Source organism: Drosophila arizonae, chromosome 3, assembly GCF_054131065.1.
Source record: "Drosophila arizonae isolate 15081-1271.41 chromosome 3, UAZ_ARI_1.0, whole genome shotgun sequence".
Classification (NCBI taxonomy): domain Eukaryota; kingdom Metazoa; phylum Arthropoda; class Insecta; order Diptera; family Drosophilidae; genus Drosophila; species Drosophila arizonae.
Window position 1 is genome coordinate 30,921,800 of NC_142923.1, and position 22,824 is coordinate 30,944,623.

General features: G+C 36.6%; 1 protein-coding gene and 1 long non-coding RNA gene across 4 annotated transcripts; one reads left to right on the plus strand and one right to left on the minus strand.

Moving 5' to 3' along the window:
* Positions 1 to 1,516: 1,516 nt before the first annotated feature.
* gus (splA/ryanodine receptor domain and SOCS box containing gustavus) lies at positions 1,517 to 20,840 on the plus strand. Of its 3 annotated transcripts, none has more exons than XM_089465343.1 (3): positions 1,517 to 1,673; positions 17,140 to 18,029; positions 19,392 to 20,840. In XM_089465343.1, coding segments are annotated over exons 1-3 (1,032 nt in total). In that variant the 5' UTR covers positions 1,517 to 1,671; the 3' UTR covers positions 19,532 to 20,840. The 3 variants fall into 3 exon arrangements, with proteins under 3 accessions (XP_089321469.1, XP_089321468.1, XP_089321470.1); XM_089465342.1 differs by lacking the exon at positions 1,517 to 1,673 and adding an exon at positions 16,489 to 16,784; XM_089465344.1 differs by lacking the exon at positions 1,517 to 1,673 and adding an exon at positions 16,516 to 16,538.
* Positions 10,204 to 13,686, minus strand: LOC149270057 (uncharacterized). The gene is made up of 3 exons (XR_016269387.1): positions 12,124 to 13,686; positions 10,868 to 12,033; positions 10,204 to 10,809 (listed from the first exon to the last, which is right to left on the minus strand). It is a non-coding gene; the product is annotated as an uncharacterized LOC149270057 (long non-coding RNA).
* Positions 20,841 to 22,824: the final 1,984 nt, after the last annotated feature.

Sequence of the window (22,824 nt, forward strand, 5' to 3'; positions counted from 1 at the left end):
GAAAACGCATGTCAACCGGTTTGAAAAGTTCGGTATACTCTTCACACAGAAGGGAAAGCATGGGTTCTTGCTGCGAAGAAATTTCAATTTTCGTGAGCTGCTGCTTGTGCTCACAATGTGAGCCTCACATGTATACATACATATACACATTCGAGAGAGCAGAGAGCATCGAGAGAGAGAGAGAGCAAGGGAAACATTGAGCATAGAGGGATCTTTTGTTCAAAAGTTGACCATCTCGGTCGAGCGCATGAAGCGAAATGATTGTGCGTTCGTATTTTTTCGTAGCTTGAACCTAAAAGTAAGGAGCCGAGCGAGTCCAAAGCTGTCTGGGGTGCTAAAGCCTCAAAAAAAGCGTGCAAAAAGCTTTCCACTAGTTGTCTAGTCTATGTGTTCTCTGGTTAGTGCTTTCACCCAACACTTTTTTTTTTTATCCGACTTTGATCTCACTTTTTTGCGTTTTATCAAAATTGCTAATATAGCAAAAGCAGCAACTCTATTATCGAAGATATTATCGAAGAATGTCATACGTACTTCATATATGGGATATGGGATATGTAATCTTGTAATCATAGCTCGTAAATAACTGTTAACACTTTTTCGTTGTCTGCAAAAAAGTGTCTTTCAGTGACACAGTCAAAAAAACTCAGACAGAAACTGTTTTTGTCGCGTCTGGCTTAGCTCTCTCGCGCTCTGAGGGAGATAGTTGTTTCTGTTTTCGTTTCCTCAAGTCAAACACTGATCGTTTGCTTGAGTTAAATGAAGTAACGGTAAGTTGCGTTTGTATGGGTAATCACGCGCGATTTCTGCGTTCTTTTTGTATGTATGTATGCGTGTATTTACATGCACACGAAGGCGAAAACATTTTCTGCTGAGTTTGTTAGTCAAAGTGTTTTTTGCTGAGAGGCTTTGTGTGAGGGAAAATCGTGTTAGTTTTACGCGACACTCATGTGAGAGCGTCACACGAATGAGTCATCGCATTGCGTCTGAGCGAAACAGATGCTAAAGAAAACAGAGAGTGACGCTCAGAGAGAGACGTGTCTGCACAATTTTTTTGGTTATGATGCGAGAAAGAGAATAAACGAAAAAACGCTCAACTCTCATTTGCAAGCTCTGCTTGTAATATAATTAGATAGACTAGACATGTAAAACAAATTTTTCTACAGCAGAAAATGTTAAGTTGGTCGACCACTATACTTCGTATTTGCTCGGGAGTAGGGGGAGAGAGAGTAGGACAAATAGCGCATATCTGTGCTTCATATAAGAATGAGACCATTTCGTTTGATCGCTTGCAGCTGACTGACTTTGTTGTGCAATATTTTCACTGCTCGAACCTCCAGCGACCGAGCCGAGCAAATACGAAGTATAGTGGTCGACCAACTTAACATTTTCTGCTGTAGAAAAATTTGTTCTACATGTCTAGTCTATCTAATTATATTACAAGATTACATATCCCATATATGAAGTACGTATGACATTCTTCGATAATATCTAGTGTGTAAGACCTTAAATCATTGAACATTAACATAATCAAAGAATACCACTGCAATTGAATATCTTCTTTTTTGTATTGATTCCATGCGTTTCGATGTGGAATCATAGATTTAAGTTCTTTTATTGTGTGCTACCGTTGTTTTGATTTTTTAAAAGGAGAAAGTAAAATTGACGGAAGTAATGTAAGTGAATCTTATCGTAAAATTAATGAAGTGTATGAGCTACGTATGTAAATATATATAATAATTATATAATAACAGGCATGTACAATGTTTAAAGCGGTTTTAGATATTATATGTATATGTATGTATGTGTGTGTGTGTGTGTGTGTGTGTGTACACTATACATATGCTTATATATAAATACATACATATGTATATTTATAAATGATGATACGCTCACATATGTATTTAACATGAAAACAAATGATATTAAGTATAAGTTTTACATGAAATATAAAATATGTTGCGTGTCTGCCTATACACATGTGTACGTACATATGTATGTGTATATGAATTCGCGTATTTTCTTTTCATTGTAAGTGCATTAAGCGATATTAAATGTGCTTGACTTTATTCAAACATAGATACATACGTAAAATTTGTATATTAGTCCTATGTATATAAAAAACTATCAACTATGTGTAAAAATTGTTAACTAGGAAAAATTTTTGAAATACCCTGTAAGAAACAGATCATACATACATACATATGTACATACATATGTATGTATTTAAAAATCCAAATCCAATATATGTATATACACTGTGCAACTAAAGTCACCGTACCGCTGATAAATTTTCATGAAACACGCTATAACTTCATCAAATTTAAATAAAACATAAAAGTTTTTATGAAGGGTAACAAAATCAACTTTTCACTATACAATACCATTTAAATAATAGCAATATTTATTTTGGTCCAGTAATAAACCTAAAAAACTAAAAATATTCACGTATTTTCGCTTAAAAAAAAAACGCCGTACTCTTGCTTGCGTCTGGCGCCATAGTTCTTCTGAAACATAACGGGAATTTTTGAAACGTGTGCAATATCTTCAAATTTTGTTTTGGACAAAATTCGCTAATTTCTGCGTAAAAATGCCCCGTAAAGAGCTAACTTTAGAAGAACTAATTCATCTCTATTCAAAGGGGCAAAAGTCGTATGCCGAGATAGCTAAACTAATGTCCGGAGCCAAGCCAACTATTCAAACAATGATTGGCCGTTTTAAATACGAGGGGCATATTAAAAACAAGTAAGAACGTTGCAGTCGGGCGAGCTCAAATCCCGCGGAAAACACTTTTTTGTAAATTGCAAATTATTGTTATTTTAGCTTTTTTTATATTTTATTAATTTTATAAAAATGTTTCCTTCCGTGTTATCAATGCCTATTAAGCCTATTTATGTGTACAAATACATAAATATATGGCGGACGCATATAAATGTCGCAATATGGGCACTATTATTGCCGATTGCCACGCCCCTAATGGGCCAGTTTGGCCAGTTCTTAGAACGAACTGCAAAATGAAAATTACAGGGTATTTTATGATATGCCACGCCCCTAAAGAGACGTAAAAACTATTTTTGGGGCATCGATAGAGGAGGCTACCAGTAACTCAACTGTCCAAATTTGAAGCTTCTAGCTTTTAAAATGTAGGATATATAAACTTCTGCGGTTTGCCACGTTCCCTGTGTGCGGACAGACTATATCTACCATAGTTCGCTAGACTTGGGTGATCAACCCGCGTATATATACTAAATTTCAGATCTCTAGCATCAATAGTGCCTAAAATATAGCAGAATTCGAAAAATCACTATATCTTCAGGTCCGATTTGCCACGCCCCTAGTAGGCGTAGATATATAATTTTTTTACCCATCTTTATAGAATTAAAACATCAGCTTATGTGTATTTCAGCTTTCTAGGTTTACAACTTTAGGAGATGCGGTTTTATCCGATTTGCCACGCTCCCAAAGGGCGGAGATATATGTATCCGCCATAGCTCGTGATCTTGGGTGGTCGACGCCGACCTATATACCAATTTTCAGCTTTCTAGCTCTTCAACAAACATGATTTCTGGTATATCGGAAAATGCATTTTTCGATTTGCCACGCCCCTAGTGGGCGGATCGGGAAAATTTTAACACTTTATAGCTTCAATAGCGCCGAAATAGATTGCGTTCATACGTACAGGCGGACAGACGGACGGACAGCAATACGGACATTGCACAAAACCAATATACTCATTTCACTTTCGTGAATGAGTCTAATAATATTAGATCTGGCCGACCATCTGCACTTACTAAACCAGATAAGTGCCAAATAAAGCACAATGCAGCTATGCAACCGCAGCCAGCACCGCCGTGGCTTACCGTCAGATAAGGAAGTATTTCCTTTCTACGTGCATAGTGCCCTTCCAAACAAATATTGTAGTTTGACTCATCTGAGTACGTCTATGATTTCTTACAAAGGGAGTTCGTATGATTTCATAGCCCAATGAACTAGTTTCGAGTTTCCATCCTTTTGAGCATTGTTGCTTGTATTTTATGTAATACGTAGAGCGCTAGAAATGTGTCCTTGTCCTCCAAATGCTTTATTTGGTACTTGTCGCGAACTGAATGTGCTTGTAAGCCAGATCAAGTATTATTTTTTTTTAGCCCCCTCCTTCAAAACTTGACCATTTGACCCGATTTATTGTTATCGATTAAATCCCTTATAAAATCAGTCTTACATATTTAAAGCTACTCTTGAAATTTTTCTTATAAATTAATGTGTTTGGTTTTAATCATTTAGTCCAGCGCGAAGAAACGCAATGCATTTTCATATACGGGTGTCCACATATATTCAAATAAGTAGGTGCTTTTTTATACCATGGACGTGCCCATTGAAAATGGGAAATTAGGGTATAATGGTTTTGTTGAAATGTATGTAACATGCAGAAGGAGGCGTGGCAGACCCCAAAAAGTATATATATTCTTGATCAGGGCAACGAGCTGATTTGGCCCTGTCCGTCTGTCCGTCTGTCCTTATGTTTGAACGCGTCGATTTCCGAAGATATAAGAGCTAGAGACTTCAATTTTTTTTTTTTAAATGACCGCATATACAGCGCGGACGTTGAGTTTGCTTTTAAAATTCGATAAATCATCCCGTTATGTTTTTATCGAGTAAAAACATTCATGTTCAAGTCAGATGCCACTATAGCTAATTGTAAATGATTTTTCATTTTTTTTAATTTCTAAAATATTCAATATAATATGTAGATCATATGCTGAAAGTATCATTAAATTCCGTTCAGTCAAAAATTAATAAAAAATAATCAAATATTTGGCCAATTAACAATCGCACGTGCAGCAGCTACAACAGCATCGTATGCGTGTGCACACATACATTCAAACTTCTTCTAGAAACATTCGTTGAATCACATCAGCTGTTAGTTTCGTTTTGTTTTGGTAGATGGCGCAGCAGCAGTGAATATATTTGAGTTTTGCCCGCGCCACTGGTAGAAGTGAGGTGGCGTAGTGTGTTAACTGCATGACGGTCGACCGAGAAGTCGCGTTTCGAATCCCGATCGGTGCAGCTGATGTTAATGTTTTTTAACTGTTTCAAAATATTTTTATATTTTCATAAATGAGTTTTCTATTTAATTTATATTTTTAAATACACCGCAATTGAAATTTTAACCATACTTTATGTGCGTTTGTAATAGTTTAGTTATTCTAGCATACTCTTAGAATCACATCAGCAGTTAGTTTCGTTTAGTTTTGGTAGATGGCGCTGCAGCAGTGAATCTATTTGAGTTTTGCCAGCGCCACTTGCAGAAGTGAGGTGGCATAGTGTGTTAACTGCATGACGCTCGATCGAGAAGTCGCGGTTCGAATCCCGATCGGTGCAACTGATGTTAACTTTTTTAATTGTTTCCAAATATATATATATTTTTTTTAATAAATGAGTTTGGTATTTTATTTATATTTTTAAATACATGGAAATTGAAATTTCAGCCATACTAAATGGGCATTTTTATTTGTTGGGTTCAGGGTAGTATCTAGTCGAGCACTCTCGACTAGAGTTTTCTTACTTGTTTTCTGTATTGTACTACATCTATTTCTCTTTAAAATAAATAAAAAAAAAAAACAATGGTTACTGTAACAATAAGGAATAATTTGTAATAATATTTTTAATTTTTTTGTAAAATGTACAACAAAATTGTTACAAAAATTTGGTCATCAAATTAGCGCCCCCTGCGATAAATTCAATTTATTTAATTTAATGACCAAAAATAACATCTGCATATTAAGCTATTATTAATTTTAAGTAATATTAGTAGTGCGTAGTGCCTTTCTTTTTTTTAATGACTTAAAAAATTCGATTAGGAATGCAATTATAAAGTTGTTCAATATAATTCAAGGATATTTTTGACCAATCGTTTTCAATACCTTCGATTAACTCTGTCTTTGTACTATAATGCTTTCCGAACTCATATACTTTCCTGACCAGCCATCCCCAGACGTTTTCAATGATATTAAGATCGAGTGAGTATGATGGCCACTCCATCAATTTTTATACCCTGAACCCATTGAAAATGGGAAATCAGGGTATAATGGTTTTGTGAAAAAGTATGTAACGGGCAGAAGGAGGCGTGGCAGACCCCACAAAGTATATATATTCTTGATCAGCGTGACGAGCTGAGTCGATATAGCCCTGTCCGTCTGTCCGTCCGTCCGTCCGTCCGTCCGTCCGTCCGTCCGTCCGTCCGTCCGTCCGTCCGTCCGTCCGTCCGTATGAGTGCGTCGATCTCAGAAGTTACAAGAGCTAGAGAGCTGAAGTTTGGCATGCATACTCGTGAGTACCATACGCAGTACGAGTTTGCTTTATTTTTTCGATAAATCGTCCGATAACTTTTTTATCGAGAATAATCGAAAAATTGATTTTGTTTTTTTGGCCTAATTTTAACATTTTTAGACCTGGAGTCTTCAAATTTGCGTTGTATATAAAGTTAATCGGTACAAAGATTTTGTAATTTACAGATTTTGGATACCACGCCCCCTTCACCCCCAATTTGTAAAAGACGCATTTCAAGTACTAGAGACTTGGGCTTTGGAATGTACACACATATTTACCATATGATTACACTCTGAAAGTTTCATTAAGATCATATGTTTACAGAAATTACTCGACAAATAAATTCTCATAATATTGCCCACATTGCAACGCAGCCCAAGCGCAGTCGCTGCTTACTGCGCAGTTAGCAGAGCGCAGGCTTATGCGTGCGTGTGGAAGCATGTGTATGTATGTGTGCATAAAAGAAATGCAGAATGATTAGAATATCAGCTTGGAGGGTTCAGGGTATCTCCTAGTCGAGCAGTCTCGACTGGAGCTTTCTTACTTGTTTACCCTGAACTTTACGGATCGGTCTGAGTTGAAGCATTATCATGCTGGAAAATCTAATGCCGGTTTTCAGACAGGTTATAGAAATGCGGAACAGCAGTTTTAAACATGGTGTTATAGACCTATGCGTTCATGCGCGAAGTCAAAAATTGAAGCTTACAAGTGCTGTAGTAAGATATTAATACCTACACCAATGCCATATCACCCCCGCCGCAGCGGCTTGGCAACCGTTCCAAATAATGGTCTTCTATGAGTCATGGAAATAATAATTATAGCCATCAGCTCCTTCCAAATTCAATTTTTCTAATCAGAAAAGACAACATGCTGCCATTGGGTAGGCCACGTCATGTTCGCCCGGGAAAATTAATGCGTACTTCTTTTCTCAGCATATCGACTGGTGTCTTTTTTTTATTTGTCTCTTTAAGTAATTAACTTTCTTAATTGCTCTTTGGACCGTTGATAAGCTCGTCTTATTCTGATGACGCAAAATAAGTGATCGCACTCTATGCAAAAATAAAGAAGAATACAAAACAAAACAATATGGACTTTCACTCGCACTTTTTATACCCTGAACCCATTTTCAATGGGAAATCAGGGTATAATGGTTTTGTTGAAATGTATGTAACAGGCAGAAGGAGGCGTGGCAGACCCCATAAAGTATATATTCTTGATCAGCGCGACGAGCTGAGTCGATATAGCCCTGTCCGTCTGTCCGTCCGTATGTATGAACGCGTCGATATCAGAAGATATAAGAGTTAACGACTTCAGATTTTTTTAAGTGTCCGTAATTACAGCGCGGATATCGAGCTAACATTAAAAATCGATAACTCATCCCGATAGAGACTTGTGCTTTGGCAAATACATGAATATCCATGATATAATCATAATCTGAAAGTTTCATGAAGATCGTATGTCCACAAGAAAAGTTATTGAACAATTAAGTTCCCTTAGTAAGCCACCACTGTAGCCAATCTTATGCAGCCATGTTTATGCGTGCGTGCGTATCTCTGTGTGTGTGTATGATGTGAGTATATGTTTGTGTGTGTGTGTGTTTTTTTATTTTTATACCCTGAACCCATTTTCAATGGGAAATCAGGGTATAATGGTTTTGTTGAAATGTATGTAACAGGCAGAAGGAGGCGTGGCAGACCCCACAAAGTATATATATTCTTGATCAGGGCGACGAGCTGAGTCGATTTGGCCCTGTCCGTCTGTCTCTCTGTCCGTCTGTCCGTCTGTCCGTATGTTTGAACGCGTCGATTTCCGAAGATATAAGAGCTAGAGACTTAAATTTTTTTTTAAATGACCGTTTATACAGCGCGGACGTCGAGTTTGCTTTTAAAATTCGATAAATCATCCCGTTATATTTTTATCGAGTATAAACATTCAAGTTCAAATCAGATGCCACTATAGCTAATTGTGAATGATTTTTCTTTTTTTTAAATTTCTCAAATATTCAATATAATATTTAGATCATATGCTGAAAGTTTCATTAAATTCCGTTCAGTCAAAAATTAATAAAAAATAATCAAATATTTGGCCAATTAACAAACGCACGTGCAGCAGCTACAACAAAAACATTCGTTGAATCACATCAGCTGTTAGTTTCGTTTAGTTTTGGTAGATGGCGCAGCAACAGTGAATCTATTTGAGTTTTGCCAGCATTGCTAGCAGGAGTGAGGTGGCCTAGTGTGTTAGCTGCATGACGCTCGATCGAGAAGTCGCGGTTCGAATCCCGATCGATGCAACTAATGTACGTTTTTTTTTAATTGTTTCAAAATATTTTTATATTTTCATAAATGAGTTTTCTATTTATTTATATTTTTGAATACACCGAAATTGAAATTTTAACTATACTTTATGTGCGTTTTTAATAGTTTGGTTATTCTAGCAGATTCTTAGAATCACATCAGCAGTTAGTTTCGTTTAGTTTTGGTAGATGGCGCTGCAGCAGTGAATCTATTTGAGTTTTGCCAGCACCACTAGCAGGAGTGAGGTGGCCTAGTGTGTTAGCTGCATGACGCTCGATCGAGAAGTCGCGGTTCGAATCCCGATCGATGCAATTGATGGTAATTTTTTTTTAATTGTTTCAAAATATTTTTATATTTTATTAAATGAGTTTGGTATTTTATTTATATATTTAAATACATCGAAATTGAAATTTCAGCCATTCTAAATGAGCATTTTTATTTGTTGGGTTCAGGGTAGTATCTAGTCGAGCACTCTCGACTAGAATTTTCTTACTTGTTTTTATATTCATTTATTGACAAAATTATATAACAAATTGCAAGTTGCGTGGTGGCTAGGATAGCGCGCGGTGCTTGCGAGACGTCCGTAAAGCATTGCTTCGCAAGCACTATGCGCTACCTTAGCCTGGGACAGCTCGTCTTCTCAGTCGCTCGACTCTGCGGAGCTCCATCATCACCGTGGCCGCGAAGGTGCTTGTTAGTTCCCAAGCTTCCTCCGATTCCAGCATGGCGTTGACTAAGCTGTCCGCTCTGATGGAGCGGCCCACTGCCTCTTCCAGACGACGCCTCTCGTCCAGGAACCGTCCACATTCAAAAAGAATGCGGTTGGCGTCTTCCACATGTCCTCGCTCGCACCAGGGGCACTCGTCAGATTCCTCGTGGCCAAAGCGCTTTAAATAGCTCCGAAAGCATCCATGACCCGAGAGGATCTGCGTAAGGTAGAAGTTAACCTCGCCATGTTTGCAGTTAACCCATGGTTCGAGCTCCGGGATGAGATTGTGCGTCCACCGCCCTTTAGCTGAGCTATTCCACTTTCTTTGCCATCGTGCGATACTGTTCGCCCTGACAGCGTTGAGTCGCGTAGGCCCGTGCGAATTCCGCTCCACGGCTTCGGCGACCAAATACTCCAGTGGCACCATACCGGCTATGACGAGCGCCGCGTCATCGGAGATAGTCCTGAAAGCGCAGCTGACTCTGATTGCGCTCAGCCCGTAGATCGCGCAAATGCCTCGGCTGTAGCTCGGCGTTGCCATCGCTCTTGCCCATATTGGCGCAGCATAGAGGATGACAGACTTAATGACGCTCATTAGGAGGAGACGTCGTTGCTGTTTAGGTCCTCGCGTGTTAAGCATGATTCTCGAGAGAGCTCTACAAGAATCAGCTGCCTTTTTATGCACATATTCTAAGTGCTCGCGGAAAGTTAATCTTGTGTCTATAATGACACCAAGATATCTTATCGCCCTCTTTGACGCAATGGTGACCAGTGCTGCCAACTTTTTACCAGAAAAAAAAAACTGTTTTTAGATGGAAGAAACGGAAAAAAAAAGCTGAAAATTTTTACAAAAAAGCCTAAAAAAAAGCGGTTTTTATGGTTTGATTATTTTCATGTTTTTTTTTTATATTTTTTATTTAAGTTACAAGATTTTCAACATGCTATCTAAGTCGTCGCGACTAGCATCGCTTTCAGAATCGTACGACCTATTAGTATCTATCATGCGAAGATAATTTGGAGGAACTTTGTATTCATAGCAGCATTTGCCCAGTCATAAAAAGTAATATATAAATCGGTATCATCTTTTCACTCTTAATAAAATATTACCTTATGCTAAGAATACTGTTTATTGTGTTTAGGCTCATTGAGTTCCTTAACTTGGACTTTACCAAGTTAAGCTGGCTAAATACGCGTTCCACCTCCGCGTTGGACATTTGCAGGGCAACAGCTGCTAAGTCAAGGAATCTGCGGTTGCCGCCAGAATCCTTGTTATTAGAGACTTCATTCCAAAATTTGGAGCTGTCATTGACGTTTTCCCACTTAACAAGATTAATATCATAGTACTGCCGCTCAATGTCGGCTATTCTGTCTACTTGGAGGTGTTCTAACAATTCTGTGATTCCTTTTTTTTTAGTTGACAGAATTTTGTTAACGGAAAAAACGTCAATGTTTTTTAAAATTTTTAAATTGTCGGGGAGCCTGCAGATAAAATCAAAATTATTTAACGGTCGGTAGAAGAATCAGACAAATTGGTTACCTCTGCTTTAGCTGCTTGATAAGTTCAATCACAAAATAAGAGCAGCGAGCACGAATTTCTTGTTCGATATCGTAGTCTTACAATAACTGCAATAGACCATTGTGTCGTCCGTGTCATCCCTGCGAAGCCACTCCTTGAATTCTTCGCTCTTTATCCAAGCATCACGGCACTTTTGCTTATATTCCTTTGGCATGGCGAAATTTGTAGCCAAAAAAAAATCCCACTTATTGTGATCACAGTTTGTGTAAAGTAGTGGTGGTGATATTGGCGAATATCGATATAAACGTATGATAAAGCTGCCACTCTTTGACACATTTGGTATATTTTTACCAAACTTCTTCACAGGTTTATCGAAAATGGAAGATTTTAATACCAAACTTTTTCTACAAGTCGCAAACGCGCTGCTACATTTTTTCATTGGTGGCAGTATTAAAAAAAAGCGAAAAAAGCCTAATTCATTTTTAAAAAAGCCAGAATTCCCGCAATTCCCAAATATTTCCCGCAATTGGTCTTCGGAAACAGCCAGATTTGACGGGAAAAAAGCTAAATTGGCAGCAGTGATGGTGACGCTGCCGATCTTTATATTGGCAGTTTCCACTCTTTTGCGACTACTGACTAGTACAACTTCGGTCTTGTGTGCCGCTAGCTCGAGCCCAGCTCCTGTCAACCAGCTTCGTATGCGATTGATACTTTCGCTGCACATATCCTCTGTATCTTTGAGCTCCTTTCCTATGGCTACGAAAGCTACATCATCAGCAAAGCCAATGGTGTGCGCGCCTGCTGGTAGTTCCAAGCGCAGTACGCCGTCGTACAGGATGTTCCATAGGAGAGGCCCCAGCACTGAGCCTTGGGGTACTCCAGCTGACACTGTATGAGTTTGGGGACCCTCACTCGTGTTGTATACCAGTGTTCTTCCTCTGAAGTAGCTCTTTATTATCTCTCTTAGATATTTGGGGTGTGTGTGTGTGTGTGTTTTTTTTTTATATTCATTTATTGACAAAATTATATTATATAAATTATATATATATATATATATATATATATATGTGTGTGTGTGTGTGCGTGTGTATGCGTGTGTGTATGCGTGTGTGTATGTATGCCTGTGTGTGCGTGTGTGTGTGTGTGTGCGTGTGTGTGTGTGTGTGTGTGTGTGTTCCTTGTGTAAGCTGAAAGACGCGAAAAATTATTGAAATAGCTAATGCTCCAAGGGTTCAGGGGATCTCGTAGTTGAGCAGTCTCGACTAGAGCTTTCTTACTTGTTTTTGTATGATCGCCTCAGCTCGTCGCTTTGATCAAGAATATACAGTGGCGAGCACGTATGGATACATGTTGGCTAAGTCGACTTTAAAATGCCTGTAAAAACATAAAAAATGAATCTGTCTGAAATTTTGGAATTAGGTTCATTTGATATATGTATTTAAATAAGATGGTAAAATCATTTGTTTCACTTTTTGATTCTAAATTGAAGTTTTTCAGATAGATACATAAAAAGAGCTTTTTAGCCACTTTTGCTCGTTTTAAACTTTTTTTTTTAGTATATACTATTTTTTATATTTTCCAAAGATGATTAGCTTTAATCACAAACCAGAGAACACATAGAGTGTAAAGCGTTTTGCACACTTTTTTTCGGGAGTTATCTCCCAGACCCTTCGTATTTGCTCGGCTCCTCCATTTTTGGGTTCGGGCTACGAAAAAATACGAAAGCACAATCATTTTGCTTCATGCGCTCGACCGAGATGGTCAAATATTGAACAAAAGATCCCTATGCGCTGAATGTTTCCCTTGTTCTCTCTCTCTCACGATGCTCTCTGCTCTCTCAAATATGTATATGTATGTATGCATGTGAGCACAAACAGCAGCTCACGAAAATTGAAATTTCTTCGCTGCGAGAGCCCATGCCTTCCCTTCTGTGTGAAGAGTATACCGAACTTTTCAATATATATATATATATATATAAACTTTATATCCGTAAATAATCTATATATATAAAAGAGTTGTGTAAAAGTGTCCAAGCACTTATAACTCGAGATCTGCTGGACAAATTTTCATGGTTTTTGATTTGTTGGATTTGTCTCCGCCACGAGTAGGTCAGTAGATCTTTAAAATACTGAAAAAATTTGAGGAATACTTGAAAAACGCGGTTTTTTCCCTAAAGATTCAAATTTCCATTTATACTCAGTAGCCTTGACAACAGTGACAGTTTCGGTCCTGTATAGAAGTAAATAAACAAATGTAGTCAGTCATTCTACGGCACAGCCTCGAGCAGACCTGTCTATTAAACAAAAAAAAAAAAAAGACTATTCAACAAAAACAAAAAAAAAGAAAGACTATTCAACAAAAATTATTCAAAAATTATTCAAAAAAAAAAAAAAAATCAACAAAAAAAAATTTTGTTTCCAAATCTAAATAAAACAAGTAAGAAAGCTCTAGTCGAGACTGCTCGACTACGAGATCCCCTGAACCCTTGGAGCAATAGATATTTCAATAATTTTTCGCGTCTTTCAGCTTACATAAGAAACACGACACGAACTGCGACACACATACACTCACACATGCATACACACACAAACGCAGACACAGGCACACATACACACACACGCATACAGACACACATACACACACACACGCATACACACACAAACGCATACACACACACACATACACACACAAGCACCCACGCATTAACACGCATGTTTAATAACTTTTTTTATGGACGTACGATCTTCATGAAACTTTCACATTATGATTATAACATGAATACGCATGTAATTGCCAAAGTACAAGTCTCTAGTATTTTAAATACGCTTTTTACAAAAGTGAGGGCGAGGGGGTGAATTTAGAGGTGGGGGGTGAATTTTAACAAAAACCGAAATTGTATAAATTGCATGTAAGCATACATTAAAAATTTGGAGACTAGCAGTAAAGGTGTAGAAGATATAATTTTATAACTGCTTTTCGATAAGGGTTTTTATCGATAAAAAAAGATCGGGATGAGTTATCGATTTTTAATGATAAACTTGATATGCGCGCTGTAATTACGGACATTTAAAAAAAAATTGAAGTCTCTGAAATGGACGCGTTCATACATACGGACAGACGGACAGACAGACGGACAGGGCCAAATCAACTCAGCTCGTCACCCTGATCAAGAATATATATACTATATAAAAAAAAAATAATAATAATAATAAAAAATTCAAATTCAAGTCACAGGGCCAATCTTTATTTGTGGCCTCAATCTAGAAAATGCGTGTTTTTCTCATGGTCAATTGTACGCATGCTCACGTGTTGGCAAACCATCCGCATTATTTGTTCTTGCACCCGACCAAAAAACGAAGAATGTCGTTTACCACAAGGTGCTTGAATGAAAATCCGATTAATAAATTAATCAGAGTGTATCCCAACCTGAACAACATAGCTTTCAACAATTTTTTACCTAGAAATAATATATAGGGCAATGCAACGTTTGCCGGGCCAGCTAGTTATATATAATTAAAATTATTTTATATTTCACATTTTCAACCGAAAAAATTAAAACACTATTAACTTTATTAAATGCTCTGCAATATATGAAATACACATGTCATATTATACTCAAGCTTTACTCATTATTGTCAAAAATTTCTAATTAAGTCATAATGGCCCATTTACAAACTACTAAATCCAGAGACAATAAGCTTGCCATCCCATACAAGCATACACATACACAAATGTATGTATGCGTGTGCTCACTTCACAAGGCACCAACGGCAAATTTTGGGCTTTACAATTTGCATATATTGTTCATACATAGTACATCTGTGTAAAGTGGTTATGACAGTCCGTAAGACCGACCAAATGCAATTGCTCGGCTTTAGAACTGCTACAAGCAGCAAGAGTAACGCACGCAGGTCGCAAATGCTCATACATGTAGCAAGGGACTACAAGTGTGTGTGTGTGTGCATGCCCGTCGCTAGATCATATTCTTTATGCGCCTCAACGCATTCATACCCTTCCCATAAATATATATCGAAACGATAACATTTTGTTTGCATGAATGTCGCAAACGATTTTAAGATTTGGGTATACTCTTCACTCAAAAGGAAAGAGCTGGGACCATCGCGAAGAAATTTCAATTTTAATGCGCTGCTGAGCTTCATGATTTGAGAGCCCACGAGAGAGAGAGAGAGGGAGAGTAAGACAAAAAACGCAAAGCGCATACATGACCATTTCGTTTGCGTGCTTAGAGCGCACTGATTTCGTCGTGCTATCTTTCATTACCCGAGCCATCTAATACCAAACCGAGCGAATACGAAGTTGGCCGGGACTTGCTAGACAGATGTTGCGGCGTGGAAAAACATTGCTCTACATGTCTAGTCTATGTGTTGTTTGGTCAGTGACTGTTTTTATACCCTGAACCCATTGAAAATGGGAAATCAGGGTATAATGGTTTTGTTGAAATGTATGTAACAGGCAGAAGGAGGCGTGGCAGACCCCACAAAGTATATATATTCTTGATCAGGGTGACGAGCTGAGTTGATTTGGCCCTGTCCGTCTGTCTGTCTGTCCGTCTGTCCGTCTGTCCGTCTGTCCGTCCGTCCGTCTGTCCGTCTGTCCGTATGTTTGAACGCGTCGATTTCCGAAGATATAAGAGCTAGAGACTTCAAATTTTTTGTAAAATGTTCGTAATTACAGCGCGGATATCGAGTTTATCATTAAAAATCGATAACTCATCCCAATCTTTTTTTATCGATAAAAACCCTTATCGAAAACCAGTTATAAAATTATATCTTCTACACCTTTATTGCCAGAGTCTCCAAATTTTTAATGTATACTTACATGCAATTTACACAATTTCGGTTTTTGTTAAAATTTACCCCCACCCTTAAATTCACCCCCTCACCCACACTTTTGTAAAAAGCGTATTTCAAATACTAGAGACTTGTGCTTTGGCAATTACATGCATATTCATGTTATAATCATAATCTGAAAGTTTCATGAAGATCGTACGTCCATAAAAAAAGTTATTAAACAATTAAGTTCTCATAGTAAGCGCACACTGCAGCCCATGCGTGTTTATGCGTGGGTGCTTGTGTGTGTATGTGTTTGTGTATGTGTGTGTATGTGTTTGTGTATGTGTGTGTGTATGTGAGTGTGTGTATGCGTTTGTGTCTGTATGCGTGTGTGTGTATGTATGCCTGTGTGTGCGTACGTGTTTGTGAAAGACGCGAAAAATTATTGAAATAGCTAACACTCCAAGGGTTCAGGGGATCTCGTAGTCGAGCAGTCTCGACTAGAGCTTTCTTACTTGTTATTTTTAAATTTGTTGTATAGATAATAGATATTATTATAAAATCATCAAACTTGTATAAACAAATTGTTGAATTACATCGTATTTGGAGAAAATTTATCGATTGTATATTTATTTATATTGGACGTACAGATTGTTTCATACAATTAGATAAAACTTTAAAATTAAATTTAAATTAGTTTTCGATAAATATGCGCTGTGTATTTAGAAAAGGTTTATTGCTCAAATTCTTATCGTGTAGGTATACCCTTTTCACAGGGTGTTCGTAACACTGAAATTTGTGTATTATTTAGTTCACCCTGTGATAATAATATACAAAATCAAGTACATGTGTATGTGTATATATGTTTAAGCAACCTTGACAACTGATATTGCAGTTTGGTAAGCGGGGTTGAGCACAGAAGGTGTTTTGAAGAAATCAAGAAAAATTAATTTTTAAATCACCATACGCTCATAATTAATAAATAATATGTTATATTGTAAATACATGCATATATAAAAATAAAATTGCGTTGTATGTGATAAAGCAATAGTAAATTTGTGAAGTCCCGCAGCTGACGCCATTTTGTATTTGCATATTTGGAACACCCAGTTGAAGTAATTGTAAATGGAACTTGGGAAAAAAAGGTAACATTTGTTTATATATATATCAATATATATATATATATATATATATATATATTGATATATATATATATATATATATATATATATATATATATATATATATATATATATATATATATATATATATAAAGCATACATATATGTGTATAGGTCGATAATTAAATTAAACTCATAGGCTCGCATTTATTCCTGTAGTCTTGAATGACTGTGTTTGTTTTGTTGTAGTTGTGTAAATGAATTTAACGTATAACTATATCTACTTAAGTTAATTTTTTGGATTGTAGCTAATAATTTTTCTTTCTATAGTTAAAGTATTACTTTTTCTTACATGTAAATTACTTTGGAATCTTTTCAGGTATAAGGGTGGTCGGACACCTTCAGTTAGGTCAAGTGATAGACGACGTCCTCAAAGCTTTTCTGCATCATCTACACTATCCCCGCGAGTTGTGCTATCTCGTTTAGAACCTAGGGATTTTGAACGTCTTCGATTATCTTATAAAGTTGCTATTGACCAAAGGAGATCTCGAAGCTGCCGTGGCATGAACATGGGTCAAAAAATTAGTGGCGGCGTTAAAACAGTTAACCGTAATGATTCTCAGGCGACGTTTAAACCAATTATACCTAGAGAACTGCAAGCGGATTTCGTGAAACCTGCTCGAATTGATATTTTGCTTGATATGCCCCCAGCAAATCGAGAAGTTCAACTGAAACATTCATGGAACTCAGAGGACAGATCGTTAAATATATTCGTAAAAGAAGATGATAAGTTGACATTTCATAGACATCCCGTCGCACAAAGTACAGACTGCATTCGCGGAAAAGTAGGACTTACAAAAGGATTACACGTGTGGGAGATATATTGGCCAACAAGGCAAAGGGGTACTCATGCAGTTGTAGGGGTTGCATCAGGCGATGCACCCTTGCACTCTGTTGGGTACCAAAGCTTAGTTGGATCTACTGACCAGAGTTGGGGCTGGGACTTGGGCAGAAATAAACTGTATCACGACTCAAAGAATTCGGCTGGTGTAACATATCCGGCAATTTTAAAAAATGATGAAGCTTTTTTGGTCCCAGATAAATTTTTAGTTGCTTTAGATATGGACGAGGGAACATTAAGCTTTATTGTTGATCAGCAATACCTAGGCATTGCATTTAAAGGCCTCAAAGGAAAAAAACTATATCCAGTTGTTTCAGCTGTATGGGGACACTGCGAAATAACAATGCGTTATATCGGTGGATTAGATCGTAAGTATAAAATTTGGGTATACACAATTTTGCCCTGTATATAATTTTAAAAAAAAATCTATTATTACTCAAATGGGCTAAAACTTTTCAACATTTTTAATTAATTCTAAGGATTTCTAAAATATTTTTATTTTGTATATATATATATATATATATATATATATATATATATATATATATATATATATATATATATATATATATATATATATATATATATATATATCCCTCACTAGATAAGAGGTGTGTTTCGGGTCATTATCTTGTTGAAAATATTAATGGCCGTCACCTAACTGGAGCTGAGTCGCGCTCTCCTTGAGATTATCTTTCAACACTCCCAAATAGTAATGTTTATCCATTTTGGTATCTATAAATACCAGTTTCCCAACTCCAGATGTGGCCATACACCCCAAACCATCGCGTTTCCGCCTCCATGCTTCACAGTTGCAGTTCATTTTTTTTTTGCTGTAGAGCAGTATTGCATTTTCTCCATACTTTTTCAGCCCCATCTGATCCAAAAATGTTAAATATGGATTCGGCTCTCCAAATTACTGAATCTTAAAATGAGTTTGGCTTGTTTTAGTGTTTCTGAGCAATTTCTTTTTTTTTTTAATGGCGTCGGAAATCAAAGGATTATTGCGCGAAGTTCGGGCATTGTACCCCTCCTTGTGGAGCACATTTCACACAGTTTAGGGATGCATGCTACCTCCTGAGGCTAGAAATATGTCCTCCTGTATTTTTGGCGCAGATGTTTTTGGATCCGTGTTTATTGTGGCCAGGATTTGACGTTTACCTCTGACACTCAGGACGGCTTAATCTTGGTTGAACTTCAAGTCAATTCTTTCTTTGTTTGAACGCCTTAAAGTCAGCTGATCTGTTGAAGCTTTTAGGTATAAAAATTGGCACGAAAAATTTTCTTCTGTTGCAAGTGCTCAAATTATTATTGTTTTTATTTAAAATAAAAAAATCAAAAAGGAAAACAAAACCTAAGGTATTTGTAATCTGTAGGTAACATTATATATGCATAAATGTTTGTGTGTTTTGTATAGTCCAGTGTTATTGCAGATTGTATTTTTAGCAAAAAATCTAAGGATTTTAATTGTTTTCCGTGGAATATTATTTAAAAAGTGCATATCAGAACATGAAACTAATAATGGCAAGTTACTAAGTAATATGTTAAGTTTATGGTATTAAAAAGTGCACTGAAAATTTCCTCTGCGTTTACCACCTACAGGATTCCTGATATTTGGAATTAAGACTAGTTTACATATAAGAGAGGAATTTATTTCTGAAATAGGCAAAACAAAATTTGTTTTCTATATATATATATATTAATTTATTATTATTTTCATTATTTTGCAGCTGAACCTTTGCCATTAATGGATCTTTGCCGAAGGTCGATTCGACAAAAAATTGGTCGAGTAAATTTGGAAGAGCGTATACAACAATTACAGCTTCCACAGTCTATGAAAACATATTTATTGTATAAAAATCGTAGATAATATTTTTAAATCGGGTTTATATAAGTTATCATTTTGCATCTCTACTGCATGTGATGGGGAAGTTAAGGCAAATAGTATTAGTTTGTAATAGTCTTAATCAATGTTAGTTTTTGCCGTCAAGGAATATATAAAAGTATGTAATTGTAACTATACTTTACATTCGTTTTCCTATTTGTATTGTAAATTAAGTCAATATGATTAACAATATTTAAAATAATCACAAAGCATTTGCTAACTAATGAAAATTACTTTTCTATTCAATTGGCATTATTAAACTAAGCGCATAAATACAAATATAAAAGAAGAAATAATTAAATAAAAACGACGAAAACCTCGTGGTATATTCAAAAGCATACAACTGTACCATAATATAATAGACATAGCCTCCATTTTAAGTACGTTTAAACATAGTTTAACATTTAATTTTGATTGAGAGCGTGTTCAGATTTATAATTTAGTAAAATATAAAAAAAATATGTACATACATATATGGCAAAAAAAAAAAGTTTTTTAAAACATTCTATGTGTAAAAATAACTATATATCCTTAAATTAAGATTTTATTTTGAATCTTGGCATATTAGGTATTGATAGGGTGAACAAAACGCATGTACATATGTACTCAATAGAGCGTAATACCACAGGCGGACTTTAGTCCAATAGAAGTCAAATAGAAGTCTTTTAACAGATAATGGTGCAATAATAATTTCAAAGCAAAAAACATTTTTTTAATTGCTAACAGTACTGATTTGAACGATACTCAAACAACAAAGAAAGCATTATTGTATCAAAAAAAAAAAAAAAAAAAAAAAATTAATTTTGAGCGATTAGAGAAATCTAAAAATAAATATATCCAAACATAAATAGTCAGCATTTTTCTTGCAGTAAAGCTGCTAACTTTTTAAAAATTATTTGCGAAGTATTAATAAAATGCTGACATTCAGTTATTAATTAAAAATATCTCAAAAATACAAATTGATTACAAACGGTTTAAATTAAGCTGGGGACACTAAAATTTAAAACGAGCTAATTATATATTTATAATCACTTGTAAGCATTATACATTGATAGTTTTGACACTCAAGTTGAATTGACAGGGAGCATAAATATCTTATTGTGGGTATAATTCATGAGACGATTCATATTTCAGTCAGTAAAATAATTTTTTTTTTTTAATTTTCATGGACACTAGTTTATCCCAACATATGTACTTATATTAAAATTTATATGGTATACACTTAATTTAACTTTTACATTTTATGACACTTAATAAAGACTTAATTTCACTGAAATTTAATTAAATAGTTCAAGTCTTTCTAGTTTTACTTTACTATAGTAAAGAAAAAATAAATAAAATGGGCGAGGTTCCCAATAATAAGAAGCTATACAAAGCTTGCTCGGGTTCTCGAACTCCTTAATGCTCTAGTGGCTTACACCGTGAACCCTTTGAAAATGGGGAAAAAGGGTATAACGGTTTTGTTAAATGAATGTAACCACTAACCATAGAACACATAGACCGGGCCAGTAGTGCAAAGCGTTTTGCACATTTTTTTTTCGGAAGTTATCTCCCAGACTACATCGTATTTGTTGGGCTCTTCACTTTTAAGGTCGGGCCACGAAAATATACGAAAGCACAGTGATTTCGCTTCGATGGTCAAATGTTGAAGAAAAGATTCCTCTATGCTAAATTTTTTTCTTGCTCTCTCTCTCGACGCTCTCTAGTCTCTTAAATACGTATATGTTTGTATGTATGTGAGCACAAGCAGCTGCTCACGAAAATTGAAATCTCGTCCCAGCAAGAACCCATTATTATTTGTGGGAAGGGTATGAAACATAGCTCGCAAATAACTGTAAACACTTTTTCGTTGTCTACAAATAAGTGTCTTTCACTGACACAGTCAAAAAAACTCAGACAGAAACTGTTTTTGTCGCGTCTGGCTTAGCTCGTTCGCGCTCTGAGGGAGACAGTTATTTCTGTTTTCGTTTCCTCAAGTCAAACACTGATCGTTTGCTTGAGTTAAATGAAGCAAACTGTCAGTTGCGTTTGTATGGGTAATCACGTTCTTTTTGTATGTATGTATGCGTGTATTTACATGCACACGAAGGCAAAGATCATTTCTGTTGAGTTTTTTAGTCAAACTGTTTTTTGCTGAGAGTTTTTGTGTGAGGGAAAATCGTGTTAGTTTTACGCGACACTCATGTGAGAGCGTCACACGAATGAGTCATGAGCGAAACAGATTCTAAAGAAAACAAAGAGTGACGCTCAGAGCGAGACGTGTCTGCACAATTTTTTGGTGATGATGCGAAGAAGAGCATAAACGAAAAAACGATCAACCCTCACTTGCAAGCTCTGGTATGAAAGCGTTGGTGCGCATAATGAAAATTTTTTCTCGACGAGTATGCACTGTAACGAACCTTCGGTTTATCCCGAGTCTAAGCTGGGCTAGTTTCAGCTGACTGTGAGTTCGTGCCAACAAATTTATTAGTTGAAGCTCTGCGATAATCATTAGTCACTTGTGTTTTATGGTACAAAAACGTAAAGTATATTTTCTTTAATAGGTTTTATAAATTTTACACTTCACTTAGAGTATAACTTCCTGCAGGCCTCGCTTAAACTGCTGGTCTGCACCAATAGCCTTGCTGGTGCCGCTGACGATCCTGGTTGCCTCTTTAGTCATCGCAAGGATTCCCATTGGATGTCCTTGCTGCTCACACGATGTCCTGGGAATCCTTTGAAGTCCTGTTTGCCACTCGCGTTGACTTTCACGTACTAGTTTTACTTCGACACTCTTGTCCTCTGACTTTCACTCTAAATAATCACTTTTCTTTAACTCCTCGTATTGAGCTGTATGTGAAAGTGTCCACTACTATCACCCGACCCGAACGGCACCTCGGCTAACGGTCCTCAATGATCGAAGTGCGTGCGACGCGAGCCCATTGCTGAATCTGTAGGAGCGAAAGAGGCCAACTATAGTCGGACCTTGACCCCTTTCCAGCCGCGAGGGTCGCTCCTACAGTTCTCGCGTCGCTGTGTAGAGCAACATGTATATGCACGTATATGCATATAAACGCACAGCAACTACATATGTATGTTCATATATGTACATTAATACGTGCGTACCAATATTGCTCCTCACAGCACACACACACTTACAGTATGCTACTTGTACTATGAGCAATTGAACGCCTGTGCGCGAAGCTCTTGCTGCGTGTAGCCATTTTAAAGCCCAGCATTTGCATTTGGGCGATCTTGTGAAGTGCTCACATACATATGTATGTGTATACATTTGATTA